Source organism: Dromiciops gliroides, chromosome 1 (assembly GCF_019393635.1).
Source record: "Dromiciops gliroides isolate mDroGli1 chromosome 1, mDroGli1.pri, whole genome shotgun sequence".
In the NCBI taxonomy this organism is placed as follows: domain Eukaryota; kingdom Metazoa; phylum Chordata; class Mammalia; order Microbiotheria; family Microbiotheriidae; genus Dromiciops; species Dromiciops gliroides.
In genome coordinates, this window is record NC_057861.1 from 598,092,737 (window position 1) to 598,117,517 (window position 24,781).

At 42.8% G+C, this 24,781-nt stretch overlaps 1 protein-coding gene across 1 annotated transcript in view; it reads right to left on the reverse strand.

Annotated features, from left to right (window-relative positions):
• Nucleotides 1-650: 650 nt before the first annotated feature.
• The window catches only part of SCNN1G (sodium channel epithelial 1 subunit gamma), a 29,681-nt gene continuing 5,550 nt past the window's right edge, over nt 651-24,781 (reverse strand). Inside the window, exons 2-13 of the mRNA XM_043977881.1 lie at nt 22,574-22,904; nt 19,586-19,898; nt 17,860-18,056; nt 16,212-16,315; nt 11,370-11,533; nt 6,278-6,376; nt 5,480-5,597; nt 4,241-4,319; nt 4,095-4,152; nt 3,264-3,325; nt 2,698-2,773; nt 651-1,040 (exon numbers count right to left, since the gene is read on the reverse strand). Of these exons, the coding sequence (XP_043833816.1) occupies nt 651-1,040; nt 2,698-2,773; nt 3,264-3,325; nt 4,095-4,152; nt 4,241-4,319; nt 5,480-5,597; nt 6,278-6,376; nt 11,370-11,533; nt 16,212-16,315; nt 17,860-18,056; nt 19,586-19,898; nt 22,574-22,890 (1,977 nt within the window). The 5' untranslated portion in view covers nt 22,891-22,904. The remainder of the gene's footprint in view (nt 1,041-2,697; nt 2,774-3,263; nt 3,326-4,094; nt 4,153-4,240; nt 4,320-5,479; nt 5,598-6,277; nt 6,377-11,369; nt 11,534-16,211; nt 16,316-17,859; nt 18,057-19,585; nt 19,899-22,573; nt 22,905-24,781) is intronic.

Consider the following 24,781-nt stretch of genomic DNA (forward strand, 5'->3'; position numbering starts at 1 on the left):
TGGTTCCTGCCTCACAGAATTTTGTGATTGGAATGGACCTTAATGACCACCTAGTTCAACCCATACCTGAAAAAGGACCCTCTCCAATGGACCCAAATGGTCACTTAGCAATGGCTTGAGGGAGAACTTACAACCTCCTACAGAAGCCCGCTCCACTTGGGGGTAGCTCTAACTGTGGAGGTTTCCCCCTATGATTTATAGGCTAAATATGTCTCTTAGCAAAAATCCCCAAAGATGTGGAAGCTCTGGTACTGGATCCTTCCCTTACTCCCTCAGATGTGAGAGAAATGAGGCATCTGTAGCAATGGGTTGATGAAGGACAGCTCCACCTGGGTAGCTGTCAGCCTTTAGATGGGAGCCCTTACCTGTGCCCAGGGCCACTGGTACCATTTCAAAAATGAGTCTTAATCAACATTTTAGAAAAATGGGTGATAACATTTTTTCTCAGGTGCAGGGGTTTTGTTCCTGGCTGTGTCTGCTAGACAGGTTCCAGGGGCAGAGTTAGAGCCTCAGACTAGCAGCAGGGAGGGCCTGGCCCTAATTGGAGGGCCAGTGTCCAGAGCAGACACTGACCCAGTTGCCCACAGACAATAACTTTGGGGCTCCTCCTTTCTTTTTGGTACTAGCAGAAGGATAGGGCCCCTCCAACCTCAGGGCTTTTCTGAGTCCTGGGTGTCTTCAAGTTGGTTAGAAAAGGCCCTTTCGATGCGCAGAGTGTTGTACTTGGGTGGTGGGGTCCCAGGCACATGGCCCCCTGGGGCCTGTGGCAGCCGCAGAGCTGTATTGAAGGTAGGAAGGTCGTCATCAAGAACACAGGTTGGATTGTCACATCCAGTGAGGTCCGTAGGGTTGCCAGAGGATGATTGGCCCTGTTGGGTCTTCCTTTGGGCCCATCGCCTCTTGATCTTCTGCCACCAGCGCCGGGCAATGATGGAGAAGGAATCAATGAAGAAGACTTCAATGATCTCAAGGACACAGACCACAGAGCAGCTCATCCATAGGCCCAGCTGCCCCCCAAAGTTGGACAACAGTATCTCAATCTGCAAAAAAGTATTGAACAACATTGTCACTCAACAAGCATTTGTTAAGTGCCTACTACATGCCAAAAAGAAGCATAGTATGGATGAGAGCTGGCCTCTGAGCCTGAAAGATGTGAGTTCAAGTCCCATTTCTGATACAAACTGGTTGTGTGACCCTGGGCAAGTAAGTTACTTAACTAGTGTTTCAGGCAACTCTATTAAGACTCTAAGTTGCCAAGAGGGTATTGGCCTACACTGGTAGGAATTTCCTCATCCTGAAGTCATCTACCAAGGAAATCACAGTTCGAACTGTCCCTACCCCAACCCCTTTGTGCTAGGCGTGAGCAACATAGAGCCAAAATGAGGGACACATGACACGTGTGCAGAAAAGTAAATACAAATTGGTTGGAAGTGAGGAGAGGGCTAACCACTGGGGGAATTGTGTAAGGTCCCTAGAGGAAGGCAGCTAGGACTTCTGAGTTGAGGAGGGAGAATGTTCTGAGGGTGGAACACAGCCTGGGGAAGGCCCTGGGGTGCGGGATAAACAATCATGAATGGAGGAGATAGTGTCCTAGGGAACAGCTAAGGGATTTCTTGTCCTGACACAGAATTGGAGGTTCCAAGAACAGGCTTCCTCACTGCTAATTTTGGAGCTGCAGTTTGGCCCTAGAATCTCTGGGCTCCCTCTGATCTTGAACAGGTAGGAATAGGTGGTTTGTCACTTCTATGCCCTGGATCCTGACTGGCCCTCTGTAGTCAAGACATAGTTCATCAGATGTCTAAATGGTGCTGGCAGAAAGCCAACCTTAATCACTTAGAGTTGTCTCCCTAACGCATGGAGGGACTGAGGACATGAGAATACGCCCAACGGTTCAAACGTTCTTCTCCAAAAAGCCTCGAATGTCTGGTGGTGGATAACCTGACTTCTCTGTTGTATGACTGGAGAGTGAGAGGAACTGGGGGTACAGGAAGACCTCAGTGAGGGTGAGAAATGTTTTACCTTTTCTATTTCTTTACTATAGCTTGTTTTATTTTTAGATTTTCCTTTTTCAATTAACAAGCATTTATTTTCTATCCCTCCCACATCTCCCCAGTTGGAAAAAAAAATGAAATCTTTGTAATGGGAACTTTTTTTTCAACAAAAACAAACTATATTTATATAGTGCTTTAAGGCTTGTAAAATGACTTACAAATATTATATCATTTGATCTTCACAACAATCCTGGGAGGTAGGTATGATTACTGACAAAACCAATGCAGTGAAAGGTTAAGTGATTAACCTCAGGGTCACACAGCCAGGAAGTTTCTGAGGTGGGATTTGAAATCCAGTCTTCCTGATCCTAGCTTAAGCGCTTTCTCCCTTATGCCATTGCACCTAGCTCCTAACTCCTAGCTCTAACACTGGTTGGCAGGCTGGCACTGGGAGGGAAGCATGAAATAGAATGGTGAAAGATCTTAATCTGGGTAGAAGGTTCTGGGAGGTTGGGGCTTCAGATGACTTCCCCATGTGATTATGCCATTCACAGCGTTAACTGACCCCACCCTCACCCCAAATGTGACACGAGTCTCCCCTCCCAACTCAATCAGGTCTTCTTTATGATTCCATACTATCTGACCTCCATCTCCCTGGCCTTTGACCCCAGGGAGCAGAGCCGATTTCTGGGAAAGAGTCACTTACACTGTTGGCAGGGCTCTCTATGATGGATCTCTGGTTCAGATCCTTGTAGTAAATCAAGAGTTTGGCTAAGTCTGTCCTGGAAGGAAGAAAACATAAAACAACATGAAGTGAGCCAAGCCAAAAGCAGACATGGTACAGTTAGGCAGCCAGACCCCTGGCCTCCCTTACTGGAGCCCCAACCCTCTTTGAGAAATGCCCTGGGCATCCTGTGGGCCTCAGCAGTGAGACTGAGATCATGGCCAAGAGCAACCTTTGAAAAATAGAGAAGGTGCTTCCTTGTTGCCTGTACTACTTCTTTCTCCTCTGAGCAGCCTTCCATCTTAGAAAGATCCTCCTAGGGTTAGGGCATGAACATCTTAGCCTTATAATCTGTCATTAAAGGTCTTCCTAGAAGAAAGAGGATTTTTCACAGAGAGGGTGAGAGTCATGGCACCAGGGATAGGAGTCTAAAAATGGAAATGGGATAGGAGGGGAGCCTCCCTCTAAGGATGGAAGGGGTCCATGGTGGTTAGCTGTGGGTAGAGCAAAGGGAAACAAAAAGAGGCTAAGAATGAAGGGAAACTTACTTGTTTAACCTTTTGTTTCCTTCTTGGCCTTGATCCCACGTGAGAACGTTCAGCATCCACTTCTAAGGGAGAAAGAACATGTGCATGGGCATGCATGGAGAGATTTATCTGCTAAGGATGTATCTCTTCCACCTGGAAGGGCTTGGCTTTTCCTGGTGGGGAGGCAAAGGAAAGGGATGGTGCTCTCCCTCCCCATGGCTGGGCTAGGACTTCGAAAGGTTGCCTCTCAAATGAGACATACATTTTAGGACCTGATCAATGCGGGAATTTTGCTTCACTTACTAGAAGGGTTTTGCTTCTTTTCTTTTGAATTAGGCAGGGCCAAGGGGAGGGGAAGGAATAGGATTCCAAAAAAGAAAATGAGAAAAGAAGAAAAGGAAGGCCAGAAGAAGCCACAGATAAGTAGGACAGCTTTGAAAGTTGCAAATTGAATTTATTATATACCTCAAAAGAAAAAATAAGTACTACATAAGAGATTCAGTTTCACATACAATTCTTTCCTTCTGTTCCAGTCATATATGTATATATGCAAATATCTACCTCTACATGGAAATGCTAATTTTATTTAGTTTTATGTTCAGAATAATTTTTTTTTTCCTTAAAGAAAGGCTGCCTTTTTCAGGGAAGGGTGGGAGGCAGAAGAAGCCTTCTTGCTTCTCCTATCTGCACGGTTTTCTTCCCTGGATCACAGGCAGCCTATACAGGGCAGTGAAGCCCCAGTCCAGCCAGAGTCGTCCTCTTTTGAGGGAGGAAAGTACCGGTTGGATACAAGGATCAGGAGGGAGCCTACGATTTTTCCACATTGGGACTCAGTAAAGGAAACAAGCTTACCTCTGAAATGTCAGATGGCCACTGAGCCAGGCTGGTGGTCAAAGACCATTCTTTAAAACTGTGGAGAAAAGAAGGCAAAGGTGAGTTTCGTAGTTCAGACGGACCCAAAGTGGTCTCTCCCCTTACCAACCTGTCACTATACTTACTTGCAAGGTTCCCGACAGATGGCCTGACATCCCAACTCTTCTCGGACAAATGCCTGGTGCAGCTTATAGTAACAATACACTGGGGAGGGAAGTACATTTGGGATGAGGGCCCGGAGAAGCCCTCAAAGTCTCCCTGAGTCTGCTTATTTTTTGTCTCACTGTCACTTTGGTTTTCTTTCCCATTACATCTCCTATAGAATTACAGATATAGAGATGGAAGAAACCTGAGAGATCATCTACTCCAACCCTTTTACTTTATAGATAAGGAAAATGAGAGAGACCCACAAGGATGAAGTGACTTGTTCAGAGTCACATAGGTAGGTGAGTCATAGGGTTGGAATCACACTCAGGTTCTCTGACTCCAAACCCAGCACTCTTTCCACTAAATTTTGTTGCTTCTCTAGGATGTCTCCTCTGTCAAAATCTAGGAGAAGCCAGAAGGCATGTACCTTGTACACAAGAAAGGATACCTTCCCCTCCACTGGCTTTGATGAACCATTCATTCCATCCCAACTCCTGCCTCCCGTCCCCTATCCACCATTACTATTCCTTTCAGAGTTATCTAGAGACATAGATGGGGAAGCGGGCTCAGCTTTTGAGCTGGAAAGAGCATTTAATAAAGGCCTCCTAGTCCAATTCCGTGCTTTTGCAGATCAGGAAACTGAGGCCCAGAAAAATAAAACAAGTGAGTGCAGCTTGGGAGTGGCAGATGTAGGGCTAGAACCCACAGTCCCTGACTCCCAATGTAGTGCTCTTTATATGCTGCAGAGTGGACAAATGACTTTCTGCAGGGCTGTTGAGGAAGGGATTCCTGAACTGGACAGTCTCAGTTTCCTTATCTGTAAAATGAAGGAATTGGGCTAAGTGACCCTTAAGGCCATTTCCAGATTTAAATCTAGGATCTCTAAGGCCTCTTCCAATGCTAAGACCCTCTGATTCTTCAAATCACTTCCAGTTTCTAGGAAACAAATGCCTCTTGTTGGCTGGATCTCTCCTCCTTAATATTTTAAGTCCTTCCTGAAAGTCGATCATTTCTGCCTGACCTTTATATCCAGAAGTTCACCTTCAGGGTCAAATTCAAATGACATATCTTGTATCTTGCCACTCTCTCCCCCTGCCCCCCCCCCTCCAATTTAAGTAGTTAAGCCTCTGGCCTCACATTTACTGACATTGTCTCTTTACTATCTGACTCAGTGGCTTGGGAGGCTAGAACAGCCGGGGCCATTGATGAGAACTCACTCCAGTTGGGGTGTTTCTGGTAATTACAGTAGGAGACATTTTCTGGTGCAGGTTGACTATACTGCGCACAGTGGCACTTTTCCGCCATATGCCTCTGGAAACAGGAGTGAAGACATATCTGAAAGAAGAGATGCTGATGTATATCACCTATATGGGATTACTTTCTGTCTTGGGGAGGGAGAAAAAAATTTGGAACTAAAAATCTTATGAAAACAAAGGTTGAAAATGATCTTTACATGTAACCGGAAAATAATAAAATACTTTTATGATAAGAAAAAAAGGGAGATGCTGATGACTCCTCCCCATCCCTTTCTTCCATACCCCCCAGCTCCAGGGAACTCTCCATCTAGGAGGGTGGCCACAGCTGAGGGTGGGTCCCAGCCTCCTTTCCCTCGTGAAGAGATTTTCACAGAATACTTGAGGAATCTTCAATATTTTCTGCCAGAATCTATGTAATAGGATTCATATCTAGGAAAAGAGGCTTTCCTTTCTTAACACAATGTTCCAGGAAAATCTTTGACAATTAAGATCCAGTTACAGATGACATGGAGAAAAACTGGTATTCGCCAGTGGCAATGTACTCAAAGTCTTGCTGGTGATTAGATAACATCAGGGATTACTATCACCATTTTTGACCCTCTGACCCCCATTTCCACCCCCCCCCATACACAACTGACTACAAGGTGGAATTTCCCCAGTCAAGATGTGACCTTGAATTCTGGGTATGGACACTTCCCAGTTAGGTGCACACACTTCTTGGGAGATGGAGATTCCAATCCTGCCCACCCACCCACGTACCTGAAGAGAATAGGTGGCATTGTAGATACTCTCTACGGGCACGTCCTTGCCATCCTTCGTGCAATCACTATATGGCTCGCTCAGCTTGAAAGACTCTGTCTGAAACCCCAAAAAGAGCAAACTGTCTTCAGCCCTAGCCACAGGAAATCAGTGACTTAAATGATTAAGCAAAATGGAGATGGTAGAGTTTGTGGTACACAATGGAAAGTCGTTATTTGGAGTCAGGGGATTTGTGTTCAAATCTTAGCTCCTGTCTTTTATGTGACCTTGAGAAAACCATGTTTTCTCTAGGCCTGAGTTTCATTTGTGAAATAGGGGGGTGGTGATTATAGACCAGATGACTTATTTTTTTTTTTGACCAGATGACTTCTAAGGATCCTTTCAACTCTAAATTTATGATCTATGAGGGAAATGGGAAAGGAATAATGAGAAATAAGTTTTCTGGATCACCCTCTGGACCTTCAAAACCCTGTCAAAGGTCTGTCTCTATCATATCTTTCCATTACACTAGAAACTCTATGAGGGGCAGAGAATATGCTTTGTTTATCTTTGTTGCTCTTCCAAGTGGCTAGCACTGGCCTTGAAATAAGTCCTTAAATGTTCATTTGAATAAATCAAAATGAATTGAATTAATCTCTCTTCAATAACCACACCTATGGAAAACCAGCTTGTCTAACCACAAGATGACAATCTGCTAGCAGGGTGACCTACTTGTCAAACATTCAGAAGGAAGTCATCAGCCTCCTGAATCCTGAACTTGCCAAGTGAATCCCGTGGTGATCACTAGAAATGTCACAGTGGGATAGAAGGGAGTAGATAAATTGAGGTCGTTTTTAGACTTCAGCCCATTTACACTACTGAGTCCTAGGATTTCTTTCATGTTTCTCTGGAAGAATTTGGAGGTCTAGAGAGATCATTAGCTAGGAGAGGCCTTTCAAGGTTGGCTCCTTCAGACTGCTGTTTTGGGAGGAGTCCCAGACCTTAGAAAGTTCCTTGAGTCATTTCAGCAAGTGCTATGAAGGGCTTGGCTTCCTTAGTTTAAGAAAGCAGGATCAGGGGCAGCTAGGTGGCACAGTGGATAAAGCACCTGCTCTGGATTCAGGAGGACCTGAGTTCAAATCCGGCCTCAGATACTTGACACTTACTAGCTGTGTGACCCTGGGCAGGTCACTTAACCCTCACTGCCCAGCCAAAAAAAAAAAGAAAGCAGAGTCACTATTGTGAAAGAACCAGATGAAGTTTCCTATCTTTGGGTCAGGGGTTAGTGTTATGGCCTCTCAGGCATTATTGGTAGTAGCAGCCCTAGAAAAGCACAGGGGTGTGTGGGTATGGGTGTGTGTGTACTGCAAGAAGAGGACTTTGGACCCCTTTCTTGATTCTGGGTACCATTTCGTGTTGCTGAACTCGGCCTATCTAGCACTTGGACATGAGTGCACCTTGGAAATCATCTAAGTTTTTCCAGGCAGTGGTGTCCAAGACCACCATACTTTTAGTTGGCAGAAGCCCATCGATGGTAGTAGAGGCATCCCTGAGGCTTCTGGTCATTCTTAGAGCATTAGACATGTGCTTCATTAGAAAAGCTATACTGGGGGCAGCTAGATGGCGCAGTGGTTAAAGCACCGGCCCTGGATTCAGGAGTACCTGAGTTCAAATCCGGCCTCAGACACTTGACACTTACTAGCTGTGTGACCCTGGGCAAGTCACTTAACCCCCTATTGCCTGCAAAAAAAAAAAAAAAGAAAAGAAAAGCTATACTGACCTCTCAGGTTGATAAGCCAAGTCAAGCTTCATTCAGAGTGCACAGGTTGGCACTGCCCAGGTATTGGTCTGCCTTTGAAAACCTGGCAGCCAGATTGTCTTGTTCTGGACAATCTATTTTGAATTATTTTTCATTTCTTAGCTAATCTGATCAACAAAATAGCTATGGACTTTGAAGAGATAGTTATCAGACCTTATGATTCCAGGGCTGCTTGGGTCATGTTTCCTGGCTGAGCAGAAAGCTCACACTAGGTATGTGGTGGTAGTTGGGGGGGGGGGGCCCGGGATGTGTGCAGGTAAATGATTCTTTGGGCCTAGAACGCCCTCCTTGTCAAGCAGCTGAAATCATTCAGACAACCACCCATGCGGTTAAGGGAATTTCAGAAATTAGATTCCCACAAGTGTTTTCACTACTATCTTCTGCCCTGGCATCAAGGGCTTAAGTCACCCCCAAGTGGGGACAGGAGGGGTGACTTCTCTCCATTCACTACACCCTTTACCTACCATTGTGAGGCTTGGTTTCCCTCAGGTGGTAGAAAGAATTCCCTTGTCTGCATATGTACGAGGAGTCAGAATGCTTGAATTCAGCTAGACTTTATAGGATTATAGATCCTATGTAGATCCTACAGCTGGAAGGGGTCTCGAGGGACATCAATAGTTTAACCCCTTCATTTTATGGATGAGAAAACTGAAACCCAAGCAAGTTAAGTGACTTGCTCAAAGTCAAACACGGAGTAAATGCCAGAAGTGGGTTCACTTGGGGTTTTCTCAGGAAATTCATAGAGTAGGTTTTAGTGGGGGAGCAAGAGGTGCAGGACCCTACTCTGACACCAGGATCCAGTGATCTCGATTGCACTGGTGCCCACAGATAACCAATTTGAAGAAGAAAGGCCCAGGTAACAAAGAGCACCCAGAGGCAGCCTAAGTGACTAGGTCATATATGAGCAGAATAAATGAGGAGACAACCTTCTCTGAATCAGGAACTCATAAGAAGAGAACATCCAAGATGGCAGATTGCTGGAAGGTTGAGTCAGCTACAGAAATCCCAATCAGGTCTTGATCCTGGATTTCATGATCAGAGCTATTCTCGAGGGTCAGCCTGGGCTCCCATAGAGCAACGGCAATCTCTGCCTTAATCAGACTGCTTCTGGGAAGCTCCCAGCCTGGCCAGTCAGCCTGCCTGCCTACCTACCTGCCAATCATTTCTATATTTCAGTGCCTAGTACCATTTAACCTGATGATTATTGTGCTGTCTCCTTCTATGAGGTTCTTAACCGGGAGTCCATGATCTTTTTTCTTAAAAATTTTTCAAGAACTCTATTTGAATATAATTGTTTCCTTTGTAATTCTATGTATTTTTTTATGCATTTAAAAACATTATTTTGAGAAGGGGTCCAAAGGCTCCACCAGACATACAAAGGGCTCCGTGACACAAAAATGCCCCAAGGATCCCTGATCTAGGGAAAAATGACTTTCTAAGAGTTGCTTAGCTAAAGTCAGTCTTGTTTCATCTCTCTTCCCATTCCTTTCCTAGTCCCTGGTGACTGACTACTCAGTCAGTGCTAAGCTCAAGAGACACAAAGAAAGGCAAAGGACAATCTCTGTTCTCAAGGAGCTCACAGCCTATAGGGGGAAAGAACATGAAAACAGCTATGTACAAACAAGCTGTAACCCAGGATAAGTTGGAGATAATCAACAGGGGAAAAGTACTAGCATTAAGGGGGATCGGGAAAGACTTCTTGTAGAAGGTGGACTTTTAGCTGAAAACTGAAAGAAGCTGAGAGGCAGAGATAAGGAGGGAGCTCCAGGCATGGAGGAAAGTCAGCAAAGAAGCAGAATACTTGGGAGGTGGAGAGGGGTATAAAGTATAAAAAATCTGGAAAGATAATAAAGGGTGGGGCGGCTAGGTGGCGCAGTGGAAAAAGCACCAGCCCTGGATTCAGGAGGACCTGAGTTCAAATCTGGCCTCAGATACTTGACACTTACCAGCTGTGTGACCCTGGGCAAGTCACTTAACCCTCATTGCCCCCCCCCAAAGAAATAAAAACTCTTTTAAAGAACTCCAGTATTTTAGAAGGCCAATCTAAGCTCAGCCCCAAGCCTCAAAGAGCTCCTTATGTTATCTGACTCTGTGACCTTGTCTTTATTTTTTTTTTACATTTATTTATTTTATTTTTAATTTATGGAATAAAAGAAGCATTTCTATACTGTAGTAGTATAATAAAAAAGATGATTGTGCACAAAACTATGTGCAACTTACTATTCCTTTTAAATATAAGAAAGTTATCATGTACATTTCTTTTTTCCCCTTCCTTCCCCCTATTTTATGTTTGCAAAAAAATATTCTGATAGCTACATTTCAACATAATCAGCTTCTTTTGTAATCATGTGTATTTTATATTTATCTTTGGCGGGGCGGGGTAATGAGGGTTAAGTGACTTGCCCAGAATCACACAGCTAGTAAGTGTCAAGTGTCTGATTTGAACTCAGGTCCTCCTGAATCCAGGGACAGCACCCTATCCACTGCACCACCTAGCTGCCCTTATATTGTGTATTTTTAAAAATTATTCTATGAGGGTCCATAGACTCTGGTGGCTGTTGACCTTCATTCTCAAAGAGGATCAAAATGACGTCAGTATGTTAGGGTCAAGGTACAGGGTATCTGATTATGGCAGACCAGACCAGTATATGCTTGGAAGGCTCTACCTCAGGCCAGGCACAAATAATCCTGAAAGGGGATCCTTGACCAAGAAAAGGTGAAGAGCCCCTGATCTGGGCAGCTCAGCACAAGGGCTATCCCAGAAAGAGGGCAGTCTATTACACTGGTTGTTCTCTCCAAAGGAGATTCTAGGACTTTTCATACCTGATGCCATGTGTCTCTGTTAAGTTACATCTCTCCTCCTGCGATCGATTCCCCTTTCTTAGGCATCCTATTCTCAGTAACTAAGGAGTACAGCTGGTCACCTTCTATCTCTGAGGAATACTTTGAGCCCCCACTGAGAGGCCCAAGGCTCTTCTCATCTTGAGACCTTCTTCCTAAACTGGGGCCTCTTAACCTTTTTGGTGGCATGGACCCCATTGCAAGTCTGGGGAAGGCTATGGATCCCTTCTCAGAATATTTATTGTCTACATTTATAATGGAAGGGAATCCCAAATTTCAGTTATAAGTTAAAGATATAATTCCCACCCCCACTCGGGCACTAAGTTCACAGAGCCCTTGCTGGGGTGATATCTATGGACTCCTACTTGAGAACCCCAGTCCTGAATGGATTGACAGCTGAGGTTCTGTAATTTTTAATTGTTCTAAGACATGCCTTGGAGCACAGTCACTTACCAGGTGCATCCCTATTGAAGTGGCCATGGCTGTCTCAATCTCTGTTCCTATGTCTTCAATAAAGGGATATTCATCCTGTCGGTGAATAACGAACTTAGCCCCAGTTGATGATACCAAGAAGGGGTTATATTCTTCTTCATCTATGTAAAGGATGACCTGCAGCCCTGGAGGGAAGAAGGCATATTCAGAAGCCTGCAATTTCAAGGAAACTCTCCATGAGATATCCATGGAGTAAGGGAGCATCTGGGGGGATACTCATAAAAAGAGGCCCACAACCCATGTGGAAATTTGTTTGGCTTGATTATACATTTTTGTTACACGGCTTTTTTTCTTTTTTAATGGGTGGGGGAGTATGAAAGCTAGGGTTCCTTTCCCACAGTAAGAAGAGAAGAAAAAGGAAATCCCTAAGGAATCATAGATAAGCAGGACAGTTTTGAAAGTTACATGTTGAATTTATATATTTTCAAAAAGCAAGAGATGCAGCTTCATGTAAAACTAAGTTTCTCTTCCTGTTCTAAAATGTATATAAAAATGCTCATTTACTTGGTATTTATTAAGTTCTTTTTTGGGGGGGGGCAATGGGGGTTAAGTGACTTGCCCAAGGTCACACAGCTAGTAAGTGTCAAGTGTCTGAGGCCAGATTTGAACTCAGGTACTCCTGACTCCAGGGCCGGTGCTTTATCCATTGTGCCACCTAGCCTCCCTCTATTAAGTTCTTAATGAAAAGAAAAGTAAGTAGAAGAAAGACAGAAGTCAATATGAGAAAAGGTAGTCCACTTCAGGACCCTCAAAAACTCAGGTAAAGGAACAGCTGGGTGGCACAGTGGACAGAGCACCAGTCCTGAAGTCAGGGGGACCTGAGTTCAAATATGGCCTGAGACACTTACCCCAATTGCCTCCAAAAACCAAACCAAACCTCAGGTTAAAAAAAAAGGGGTGGATGGGGCAGCTAGGTAGCGCAGTGGATAAAGCACCGGCCCTGGATTCAGGAGTACCTGAGTTCAAATCCGGCCTCAGACACTTGAGACTTACTAGCTGTGTGACCCTGGGCAAGTCACTTAACCCTCATTGCCCTGCAAAAAAAAAAAAAAAAAGGGGTGGCCAACAAGGGCTACATATTCTAAGAACATCAGTTTCCTAAGCTGTCCTCCCTGGGGACCATGGTAGGAAACCTGCAGACTTAGGGTATCAAGGATAGGAATAAGAGGTTTAGGGAAGGAGTGATGGTGTGTGTTGGTGGCATTCTTGTCCTTATCACCTTTACCTGGATCATTGCAATAGCTTCCAAACTGGTCTCCTTCAAACCTGTTTCTCCCTCCTCTAAACTGCTTTCTGTAGAGGTGCCAAACTGATAGGGAATTAGTGTGATAAAGTGAAAAAAATACATAATTCAGAGTTAGAGGACTTGGGTTCAAATTCTGCCTTTGCTACTTACTGCCTTTGTCACTTTAGGCAAATTAATTAGGCTTTCTGAGCCTCTGTTTCATCATCTGTAAAATGAGAGGGTAGAGGGCCTATAAGGTCCCTTTCTGCCTTTCCTGTAATATTTCCAAAGCACCGTTCTGACCAGGTCACTTCTTTGCTCAAAAATCTTCATTGGTTCTTTATTGCCTCTAGTGTAAAATACAAACTCTTCCACTTAGCCTTGATAATCAAATCCAAACGTTGTATACGGTAACAGCAAGAGTGTAACGATGATCAAATGTGAAAGACTTAGCTACTCTAATCAACATGATCCAAAATAATTCCAAAGGACTCATGAAAAAAAAAATGCTATCTACATCCAGAGAGAGAAATGATGAGTGCAGATTGAAGCATACTTTTAAAACTTACTTAAATTTTCTTTCTTTCTTTTTTTTTTGCAACATGGCTAATATTGGCATATATTTGGCATGACTTCACATGTATAATTGATATATTGCTTATTTTCTCAATGGATGGGGGAGAAACTGGAAAGAGGGGAAGAATTGGGACTTCAAATTTTAAAAATTAGTGTTAAAATAAAGAATAATTATTAAGAAAAAAGAAAGAAAATTAGCTCTAGCCTAAATTTCCAGGCTGATTACACATCACTTCCTTCTTTCCCTCTCCACCTTGAACACTGACCTATTGATTAACTGACCTATTTGTTGTTTTCCATACATAACCCCATATCTCCCACCAGTCGTTACCTAGGCTGTCTTCCGTCCCCTCCCCCGCCCCATGCCTGGAATGATGGCCCTTTCTACCTTTTCATTCTAGGAACCCCTAACTCCTCTGAAGGCTCAGCTCAAACATCTCCTCCTTCCTAAAGCCCTTCTTGGTTTTCTCAGTGGTTAGTGTCCCCACCACTGTTTCTTTGTCTATATTTTGAATTTACTTATCTGTGTACAACATTGTTTTTCTCTCTCTGATAGAATGTAAGTTTCTTGAGAATAGGAATTGTTTCATACTAATCTTTATATCCCCAGTGCTTAGACACATGGTACGTTTCATTGCATGAAAGCTCTTCCTCCTAATGAAGGAAGACATTTGACTGACCTAGAGCCCAGTTTCTCCCAATACTGGGCTTCTTCACCTACCAATGGAGGCTTCAGTAAACACAGGCAAATCTCACTTCATATATACTTATCACAGGTTTATATTTGTGCCTTTGATAAAGTGGGGCACTTCTCCAGCTTTCATATCTGGTGTTCTATTTTGAACGAGTATTGGCAGCCACAGAAACCGGTTACAGACCTATTGGCTGAGTCAGCTCTATGAGGGCACTCCTCAGATAAACGCCCAGTTATGGTCCCTTTTGTTATCAATCAGTTGAGTATTAGGGCCAGTCTGCTTTCATTGTTAGCTGGGTAATACCAGTTATAGGAGCTGGGAACATGACAACTTCTTAGATACTTCAAGGATCACATACCATATAGATACTGTGTGGGCAACAGTCTAGTGGGAGGCATTACTACATAGTGGATTTTGAACTAGAAAGACCTGTGTTTGAATTCTACCTCAGAGATTTAACTAGTTCTATTACTCTGGGAAGATTGTTTAATCTCTCTTAACCTCAGTTTCCTCATTTTTAAAATGGAAGTGATAAAAGCACTTATCTTACAGGGCTGCTGCGAGTATTAAATATGATAATTCATGTAAAGTACTTAAAAAACTATATAAATCTTCCTTCTGCCAGAAAGGATTGCATCTCACAGGATCATAGATATCATTGAGTCCAACTCCTTCATTTTTACAGATGAGGAAACCGAGGCACAAACAGGTCATGACATGTTCATGGTCATATGGACAGCTACTAAGTATCTAGGGTGGAATTTGAACCCAGTTCTTCCTATAAGGATCAGATGAGATAATATTTGTAAAGTGTACTTAGCACAGTGCCTGTCACATACTAGTTGCTATATAAATGCTTATTCCCTTCCTTCCCAACCCCCTCACATTTTTCAGAAGAGGAAACTTTAAAGATCCAGGGAAGGGAAGTGACTCCCCTAAAGTCACACAAAAAGTTAAGTGGCAGAGTTGGTTTTATGTCTTCTGCCTCCAAATTCAGGGCTCTGTCCATTGTACTTCCAAGAGAGGCCAGAGAAACTCAAAACCCGACACCCAGAGTTATCACAACAAACTATTAGCAGCTGCTTTGGGGCTGTCTCCAAAGGAATCTGGGTAGATAATGCATAACATTACAAGACTGCATTACAATGCATTACAAGACTGCAAGATCTCAGGCTTGGAGCCGCCAGCTAGTCCACCTGGAATCTGATCAAGAATCTCTCTCCCCTGGGGACAGATAGGTGGTGCACTGGATAAGGCACCAGCCCTGGATTCAGGAGGACCTGAGTTCAAATCTAGCCTCAAACACTTGTCACTTACTAGCTGTGTGACCCTGGGAAAGTCACTTAATCCTCATTGCCCCACCAAAAACAAAACAAAACAAAAGAATCTGCCTCCTCCGTGGTCATTCAGCCTTTACCTGAAACTCTCCAGTGAGGAAGACTCTACTACCACATCCAGCGGCATCCCATTCCACATTGGGAATCATCTGTCTGATTGAGCTTGGCTTGATGAAAACTATGCTGGGGATAGAGCACCGGCCCTGGAGTCAGGAGTACCTGAGTTCAAATCTGGCCTTGGACACTAGCTGTGTGACCCTGGGCAAGTCACTTAACCCCAACTGCCTCACTTAAAAAAAAAAAGAAAGAAAGAAAGAAAGAAAGAAAACTATGCTGGACTTGGGAACAGCTAGGTGGCTCATTGGATAAACCACCGGCCCTGGATTCAGGAGGACCTGAGTTCAAATCCAGCCTCAGACACTTGACACTTACTAGTTGTGTGACCCTGGGCAAGTCACTTAACCCTCATTGTCTTGCCAAAAAAAAAAAATCCCACCAAAAAACCAAAAAAACCAAAAAACTATGCTGGACTTGAGAAGACCCTGGTTCAGATTCTACTTCTGACACTTTTAAGCTCTATGCCTTTGGGGAAATCATTGAATCTTTCTGAGCCTCATCCTACTCATCTGTAAAATGGGGCTAAAAATAATAGCATCTACCTCACAGGGTTGATATGAGGCTCACAAGACAATGTATGCAAAGCTTATGTTGAGTTTTTCTTCCTTATCTCAAGCCTAAATTTCCCTCCTTGTGACTTCTAATGGCTTCCAGTTCTGCTTCCTGGGGCATCAGACAGTAAAGTGGGGAAAGGAAATGGTTCCTGCTGAGAACATTCCAGGAAAGAGGCAGTGACATCCCAAAGTGACATAGTCAAAAAGAGGAAAACATAATTTCTTTAAGGATCTTCACATTTCCACTATCTTAGTATCACTAGGTCACTCCTGAGAGACCACAACCCCCATTTTCTTACCATATTCACTGCCTCCCATAGAAGTACTGAGGACGGTGTTATTGGTGGCGCCATTGAAGGTGTAACAATTCCCATACATTGGATGGTGAAAAAGACTGAAGTGCCTAAAAGGATAAAAATGAGTCATACAGTTCCAATCTGGGGCTCTTCATTGAACTCTTCCTATCTTTTAACAAAGTCAAGTCAGGAAGGAGAACACTGATGTGTTGGGGGTCCCAACACAGTTCATTTCCCCCTTTCCCAGCTACCCCTCATTGGGAGTTGCTATTTATCAACTGTCTATTTCTTTCCCTGCCTCCTTCATCAGCATTGCCTGCTTTGCTCTTCCCCCCTCCGACTCCTGCTATATCTCTGTACCCTTTAATGATTACTACTGTTACTCATCTTATTTGGTGGAATTCAGATAGAAATGGTCCTGGGATGAGTCATGATCCTGTTATAATTCTCTTATATTTAATGTTCTACAGATTATTATATAGGTATGGGCTTCTTAAACTTTTTCCACTTGCAAACCCTTTTTACTAGAGGAATTTTGATGTGACCCTGGGTATATAGGTATATAAATAAGTATACATAACCTTTTACTATTGCCAAATTTTTTGTGACCTCCCCACATTCAGTTACAAGACCCCATATGGGGTCACGATCCACAGTTCAAAAAGCTTTGATATAGGAAAGTGGTTCTCAAACTTTTAGGTCTTAGTAACTCTTTATACTCTTAAAAAATATCAAAGACCTTCTCCAAAGAGTTTTTTTTTTTACACAGGTTATATCTATTGACATTTACCATATTAAAAATGAAAATATCTCAGTATGATAATTAAAATAGTTTTGACCTCCTAAGCCTGCTGAAAGGGTCTCAGGAAGTGAATAACTGGACCATACCTTGAGAACCACTGGAATAGGTGGGCAAAATAACTGTTTTTTAATAATTAAATAAAAGTAGTGGGATATAATCTATACGCTCACTAAAAGTATCTTTGGGAAATTATTTATTATTATGAGAGGATCAGTGTAATGGGTAGAGAGCTAGCCAAGAAGTCAGTAAGACTTAGATTCTGATCCTGCCTCTGATATATCCTGTCTGTGTGACTCTGAGAAAGTCACTTAATCATTCAGTGCCCTGGGTAATCCTCTAAAGTAACTGCTGATCTGCACTGGAAGACTGAGTTTTCTCTCTGGGAGTTCCTTATTCCAATGATATCATAGACAGATTTTTTAAAAAAATCATTATTGTTAATAGGAATAGAGACTGGACCTGTTATTTAATTGATATAAAGAATCACCCAGGTGAGGAAACTCCCTTTACCAATGCAGACTAGCACCATCTCTTCAATTATTGTTGTTCTTGTGATTAGTACTAGTAGTAATAGTGGTAGCAGTAGTAATAATAGTTGGAAATCAAGGACCAGCCTTGGCTTCTCTCCATTAACTTTTTCCTCCTCCTCTAAAACTTCCTAACCATGTGTCAACTGTACAATAAAGGGAGGAACAGGATCCCAAAAAGGACAGCCAGGGTTGGGACATAAACTCTACTCTCAACTTATACAATCTCCACCTTATCTATGGACGTGTAGGGCAGCACAGCCCTTAGGAGCAAGAGGATGTTGATGGTTGAAAATGGAGTGAGGGCATTTCCCCTGCTGACCTGGCATCACAGGAAACCCCATCAAAGAAGCAGGTCACTAGCAACTCTTCTGCAGAGTAGCTCATGTTGATTTTCTTCTCCAGGGGCACCTGTGCCATGATATTCATGTAGTGCAGCTTGTACCATTCCTGAATGGCGTTGACCCCAGAGTTGAAAGTATAGGTTGCACAGTCTTCGCTGGTGCTATTGTTTGCACACTGTGAATGAGATGAGATGATATTTGTCAGCCCCTACAATGGGCAACTGGGAGAGGGGGGATGCTTGCCATTGTCTAGATGGGAATGCTCGGGTTCTAGAATTCTATCTCACTTTCCTCAACCACCCTGGCTAGAACTCAGCTGTCATGAAGTCAGTAGTCTCATGAATGATGGTGCTTTGGAATCAGACAGGGTGGGAAAGGGTTGACTTTGTGCTAAAGAATTGTGATTCTAGGGGCGGCTAGGTGGCGCAGTGGATAGAGCACCGGCCCTGGAGTCAGGAGGACCTGAGTTCAAATCCAGCCTCAGACACTTAACACTTACTAGCTGTGTGACCCTGGGCAAGTCACTTAACCCCAATTGCCTCACTTTAAAAAAAAAAAAGAATTGTGATTCTAGATTGTCATTATAGACCTAGGGGATGGAGAGAGCAGGAACATATATGGATAAGATTCACTCTCTCTCTCTCTCTCTTTTTATTTTTTGCAAGGGACTTGGACAAGAGTGGCTGCAGCTACTGGCAGCCTTTCTAATGTTGAAAATGCCAAGAATAGACCCAGCCAGGCAGAATAGATCTGGATGGCGAAAGGGAAGCACCGTGCGGAAGAAATAACACACCTCCATTTACATTGCACGGATCTGAATATAGGGCACATTTCTTCCCAAGATTTGACTTGTATAAAACTTGAGTGTAATCTAAAAAATGAGTGTTATTTTTTGGTGTCTATATATCTATGCCCACATATGTATCTGTGTCTAAATCCAGATATACCGATCAAGCAACAAGCACTCACTGAGGCCTACTATGTGCTAAGCACTATGATAGTGGCACCATGCTAGGCACTTAGCTACAAATACAAAGAATAAATCAATCCCTACTCTAAGAGAGTTTATATTCCATCGGGGGAGAAAAGTACACATATAAATGTATACAGAATAAAGACAAATAAATACAAAGCAGTTAAAGGAAGTCAGAAATCAGGAAAGACAATGATATTTTGAACTGTCTTTAAAGGATTCTATGAAGCAAAGGTGAGGGGGGAGTGCATAGAGTTAGATATATATACATTTCTGTCTCCTGGCATCTCTTTTTATATTCCAGGCTCATCTTCAGTGCTCTCTCTTACATTAAGTATCCCCCCAGTTGTTAATTCCCCCCTGCTCCTCCAATATGATAACTTATCTTGTAGAGATTTGTATTTATTTAATCGTGTACATGGTGTTTTCCACTAATAGAAATGTAAGCCTCTTGAGGGCAGGGGTTATTTTGCTCCTTGTCTTTATATGCTCAGCATCTAGCACCCTACCTGGAACAATTGTAGGAGCTTATGAAATGCCAGTAGAACTGAACTGAATATGTTTTTCCTTTCAAAGAAATCTCATTTTAGGGCTCCAGCTTATTTATGTTCATCGGTGGTCTGCATTTGGACTGACACGGTATAAGCACATGCACACACACTCATGCACGTGCACATATACACACATTCACTCACATATAAGGGAACGAACATTCATAGAATGGCCCTCACCATCTGGAAGCCCACGGTTTTCTTGGTCTCCTGCACATGCATTACATCAGAGGCCTTGTTGATGATGGTGCCGCTGATTTTCCGTTTTCTTCCTGTCAGGAGATCGGTGGCTTCCTTGCTCGTATCATCTTCCTCAAAGACTACAAGAGGGAGGATGTTCAAGAATTTTGAATGGTTTTCTCCCTCAGCTGATTGTGGGGGAATGGTCTCACGCCGCTTCCGAGACGTGATGTTGGAAAGTCCATATAAATTCTTTAAGGCGTTTTTGGTCTCTTGATCCAGGCCAGCCAGAAGTTCTTTTACAGCACTGTATCTGTCAGGAGGGAAACATGAGTAATGAAATGTGCAGAGAGAACAGGGCCCTCCCTAGTAGGCCAACCTCAGGCAACCCTCCCTGTTTTGTACAAGGCAAGGAAAACATAATATGCCTTTCTCATGCTGCCATGAAAAAAGCGCCAAACTTTGCCAGCACTTGATTTCATGAGACCCTCCCAAGTATCTTCCCATTAGGACAAACAGTCAATAGATTCTCTGTTTTGTTCTTGATATCGATGATTACTTACTTGCAGGCAACTGGGAGGAGGGGTGTGGCCAGAGAGAAGGGACAGAATCACCAAATCTCTAAGGCCAGAGAAGACCCCATACCTAAACAAGAATTCCTTACCAGATACCCAAAAGTGGTCATCCGGCCTTGGCCTAAAGACCTCTAGAGAGGGAGAACCTATCACCTTCTAAGGCAACTCATTTCACTTTGAGATAACTCTAATTGTAAGGAAGTTTTTTCTCAATATCAGGTCAGGACACCTCCTTATGCCTTATATATCCCCTTTGTTCTCAGTTCAATCCTCTGGGGCCAGGTAGATGGAATAAGTTTAATCCCTCTCTCATGAGCCAGACTTTAGAATACTTGAAAATAGCAGTCATGTGAGCAAGGGCTTGGGAGTTGGAGGAAGTGGGTTCAAATCCCACTTTTGGTCCTTGTTACCTCAGCAAGTGATATAACCTCCTTGGGCCTTGGTTTCATCACCTATATAAAATGAGGGGGCTAAATCAGATGCCCTCCGAGGTCCCTTTCTGCTTTAGACATAGGATCCTATGATCTTCTCAAGCCTTCTCCTCTCAAGGCTAAACACCCCCAATTTAACTGAATCTCACATGGTATGATCAGGAGGCCTTTATAATATATGAAGACCACCTACATTGCATAACCCCCTTTTCATTTCTGTCCCCTCTCTAGATAGTAATGATTCAGTCAGATATGGCAACTGTGAAAGAACCATAAGCTCCTATTTATCATAAGCAGATCACTTCTCGGCACTGGTTATCAGCTTTGAGGACTGGACCCAAGTGTCCATTTTCTCACTTCTACTTATCTGGGGCCCATCACCTTGTCTACCACAGTAGGCTCCAGGGCAATGGCTAGGATGTGACGATGGTGAGGGTAGCCATGATGGGTATGGTGTTGGCAAGGAAGGGGACACAAGTGCTTTTCTTCCATTATTTGTGCTAATGACTCATCCCTAGTATTGTACGGATTAAGTAATAACTGGCTGCATCACACCTTCCATTTCTAACTTCTTTTGCAGTTGCAAAGCACTTTTACAGTCATTACCTCATGGGATCTTCTCTATAACTTTGTGAGGTAGCCAGGGCAGAGGAGGAAACTCAGGAGTTTAAATGTCTTTTAAGTACGGTGTTCTTTCCACTATCCCACACTATCTGTGTACCATTAACTACACTGGAATTTGGCTTTCTTGGAACCATAGGAGAGAGGCTAGCAGTCAGGAGATCTGAGGTCGGCTCTCACATTGACTCACTGTATGACCTCAGATGTCACTTTTTGGAGATCTTCCCCCCCCCCCCCCCGTGCAAAATTCAAGATACTTCCTACCTGCCTCATAAGACTGTTTTAAAGATTTTTCAGCAGACAGCTAGAAGGTGACTCAGTAGTCACCTTACTAGGGCTTGTTTTCTATGAGCTACCTTGTCTCATGCCTGAGGATCCCAATTAGTGGGGCTAGGTCTAGCCAGGCCTGACATCTGCACCTGCTCAGTTACTTCTGGAAATTATTTGGGCACTTCCCTCCCAGAGTCAATGTCAGGCTTAAGAACTTAGTTCAGAGTAGGGGCAGCTAGGTGGCACAGTGGATAGAGGCCCTGGAGTCAGGAGGACCTGAGTTCAAATCCGGCCTCAGACACTTGACACTTGACTGTGTGACCTTGGACAAGTCACTTAATCCCAATTGCCTCACCAAAAAAAAAGAAAGAAAGAAAGAAAGAAAGAAAGAAAGAAAGAAAGAAAGAAAGAAAGAAAGAAAGAAAGAAAGAAAGAAAGAAAGAAAGAATTTAGGGGAAAAAAAGAAAGAGCTTAGTTCAGGGAGGGTATAAACCTGGAGGCCTGAGAAATGGTAGCTTGGGTTAGATGAGCTATAGCTTGAAAATAGCTTAATTAAGTAACTCACTCTGTTTTCCATGCTTGGAGTAAGAACTTTTAAAAAAACATGCTCATTTTATTCTCTCTCTCTCCTCTCTTTCTCCACATAAACTCATAGATATCATATAATACTATTTAATATATATATAATGTATATTATATAGTATAATAATATATAATATATATTAGTATAATAACATATAGTATATAAAACAATATCCTTTTGATGTCTCCCTCCTCAGCCCAAAGAAAAAGATCAGGAAACTTCACTCTATGAACCCGTATAAACTATTGTATCAGAATAACCATAGCAGATTCTGTGGTAAGGAGTTCACAAGGTCTTGAGTAGAATAGTTGGCTTGTCACTTCAAAGACCCTTTTCCTGCTCCTCACATCTGAGTCTCTTACTTTTTTTATATCATAAAAGTATTTTATCATTTTCCAGTTACATGTAAAGATAGTTTTCAACATTTGTTTTCATAGGATTTTTAGTTTCAAATTTTCCCCAAGACGGAAAGCAATCTGATCTAGGTTATATACGTTCAGTCTCTTACTTGTAAGGATTGATGTTGCAGATGGTGACAGCTGGGAAATCCAGCTTCTGGAAATGGACCTTGATGGAAACAGAGACGGTATAAAAGGAGAGGACCAGCAGGGCGCACTGCCACAAAATGAGCCCCACGGCCGACAGCGTGAGCAGGATCCAAATAAGCCTGCGCAACCGGCCCCGGGACACCACAATCCGACGGCAGCCGTGAGTGTTGGTGTTCAAGCAATACCATCTCATCAGCTCCTTGATTGAGGGAGCCTGAGGACCGGTCACAGTCAAGTTCTTTTTTATTTTGGCTTTGATCTTCTCCCCAGGAGCCATGGTGAAGGTCGGGTCTGGAAAGAAGAGTAGGAAAAGATAAGGTGGTTAAGTGAAAGAAGAACCTTCTGCAAAAACCTGACCTTCCCCCCTTGTTTCTCTTGGTCTCCTCTTCTCTCTTGTCCATTTTTAGGAGGAGCCTAATTCTGGGACGAATGCCAGCCAGACCTGAGGGTAATCTTGTTCCCTTTATCTGCTGGATACTGTGCATTTATAGCTTGGCACCTTCTCCAGGATATTTGTTTTTGACTGTGGTCTCTGCCAAAGAGTCTTATTTTCTCCGTTACAGCTACTGATCTAACCCTAGAGGCTTAACTAATGAATCACTAAAAAGGACCTGGCAAAGAAAATCTACTTTGGAATTTTCTGGTAGGGACAGCATAGAAAAAAAGGAGTTATTTACATTTATTCCTTGTTAATTTGATTGGTATGGCCATAAATCTGAAAATTAATTTTGGTAGTGTCATTTAAAAAATTTATATTGGCACAAACAATGAGATCTCTTTGATTATTTATGTCTTCTGTCATTTTGGTTGTTTTTTAGTTATATTCTTATAAATCCTGAGTGTGGGAGTAGGTTAATTCCCAATATTTTATGCATTATTATAGTTATTTTGAGTGGAGTTTCTCTCTCTCTCTCTCTCTGGGGCAATGAGAGTTAAGTGACTTACCCAGGGTCACACAGCTAGCGTCAAGTGTCTGAGGCCAAATTTGAACTCAAGTCCTCCTGTGCTTTATCCACTGGGCCACCTAGCTGCCCTTGCTATCTCTTCTTGCTGGTTGTTATCAATATTCAAAATGACTGGTGATTTTTGTAGGTTTATTTTATATTTAGCTATTTTGTTGAAGTTATTAAAACATGAATTTTCCAGAGACAATCCCCAATGTCTTTTACTATGTCTTTCACTTTTGTGGTGCACTTTACAGTGAGAAAGACCTTTTCTATCTCATTTGATTTTTTTAAAAATTATTTTATTTTTAATTTATGGACTAAAACAAGCATTTCCATAACATAGTACAATTAAAATTTTTTTTTTTGGTGAGGCAATTGGGGTTAAGTGACTCGCCTAGGGTCACACAGCTAGTAAGGATCAAGTGGTCCTCCTGAATCCAGGGCTGGTGCTCTATCCACTGTGCCACCTAGCTGCCCCCATAGTACAATTAAAAAAAAAAAGATGATTGCACATCTCACTTGATTTTTACAACAACCCTGAAAGGTGGGAAGTGAAAATATTATCACTCCCATTTTAAAGATGATTAAACTCAGTCCCAGAGGGGCTAGATGACATGTCAAAATCAAATTCTTTTAACTCCACATCTTAATATCCCTCCCAAATACCCTTTTTCCCCCACCCACAAAGTGGCCACCCTAGTTCAGCCTCTCATTACCTCTTGCCTAGACTATTGCTATAGCTTCTTAATTGGTCTCTTTACATCTGGTTTCTTTCCTACCCTGTCCATCCTCTCTTCAGCTGCCAAAATGATAGCAAAGATTTAACAATATCATTTTCCTGCCCAAGATACTTCAGTAGCATTCCTTTCCTTCAAGAATAAAATACATTCTTTTGTTTGGTATTGAAAACCCTATACAATTGTTATTTTCCCTATCTCTCTTTTTTTTTCTTTTTCTTTTTTTTTTTTTGTGGGGCAATGGGGTTAAGTGACTTGCCCAGGGTCACACAGCTAGTAAGTGTCAAGTGTCTGAGGCCAGATTTGAACTCAGGTACTCCTGAATCCAGGGCCATTGTTTTTATCCACTGTGCCACCTAGCTGCCCCTTCCCTATCTTTCTAAATGGACTTCTTCCTCCTAAATAAAACTCATTATTTTTCTCACTAATCCTCCCCTCTTCTAAAATTTCCTCTTACTGTCTAGAGCATCACCATTCTCCTGAG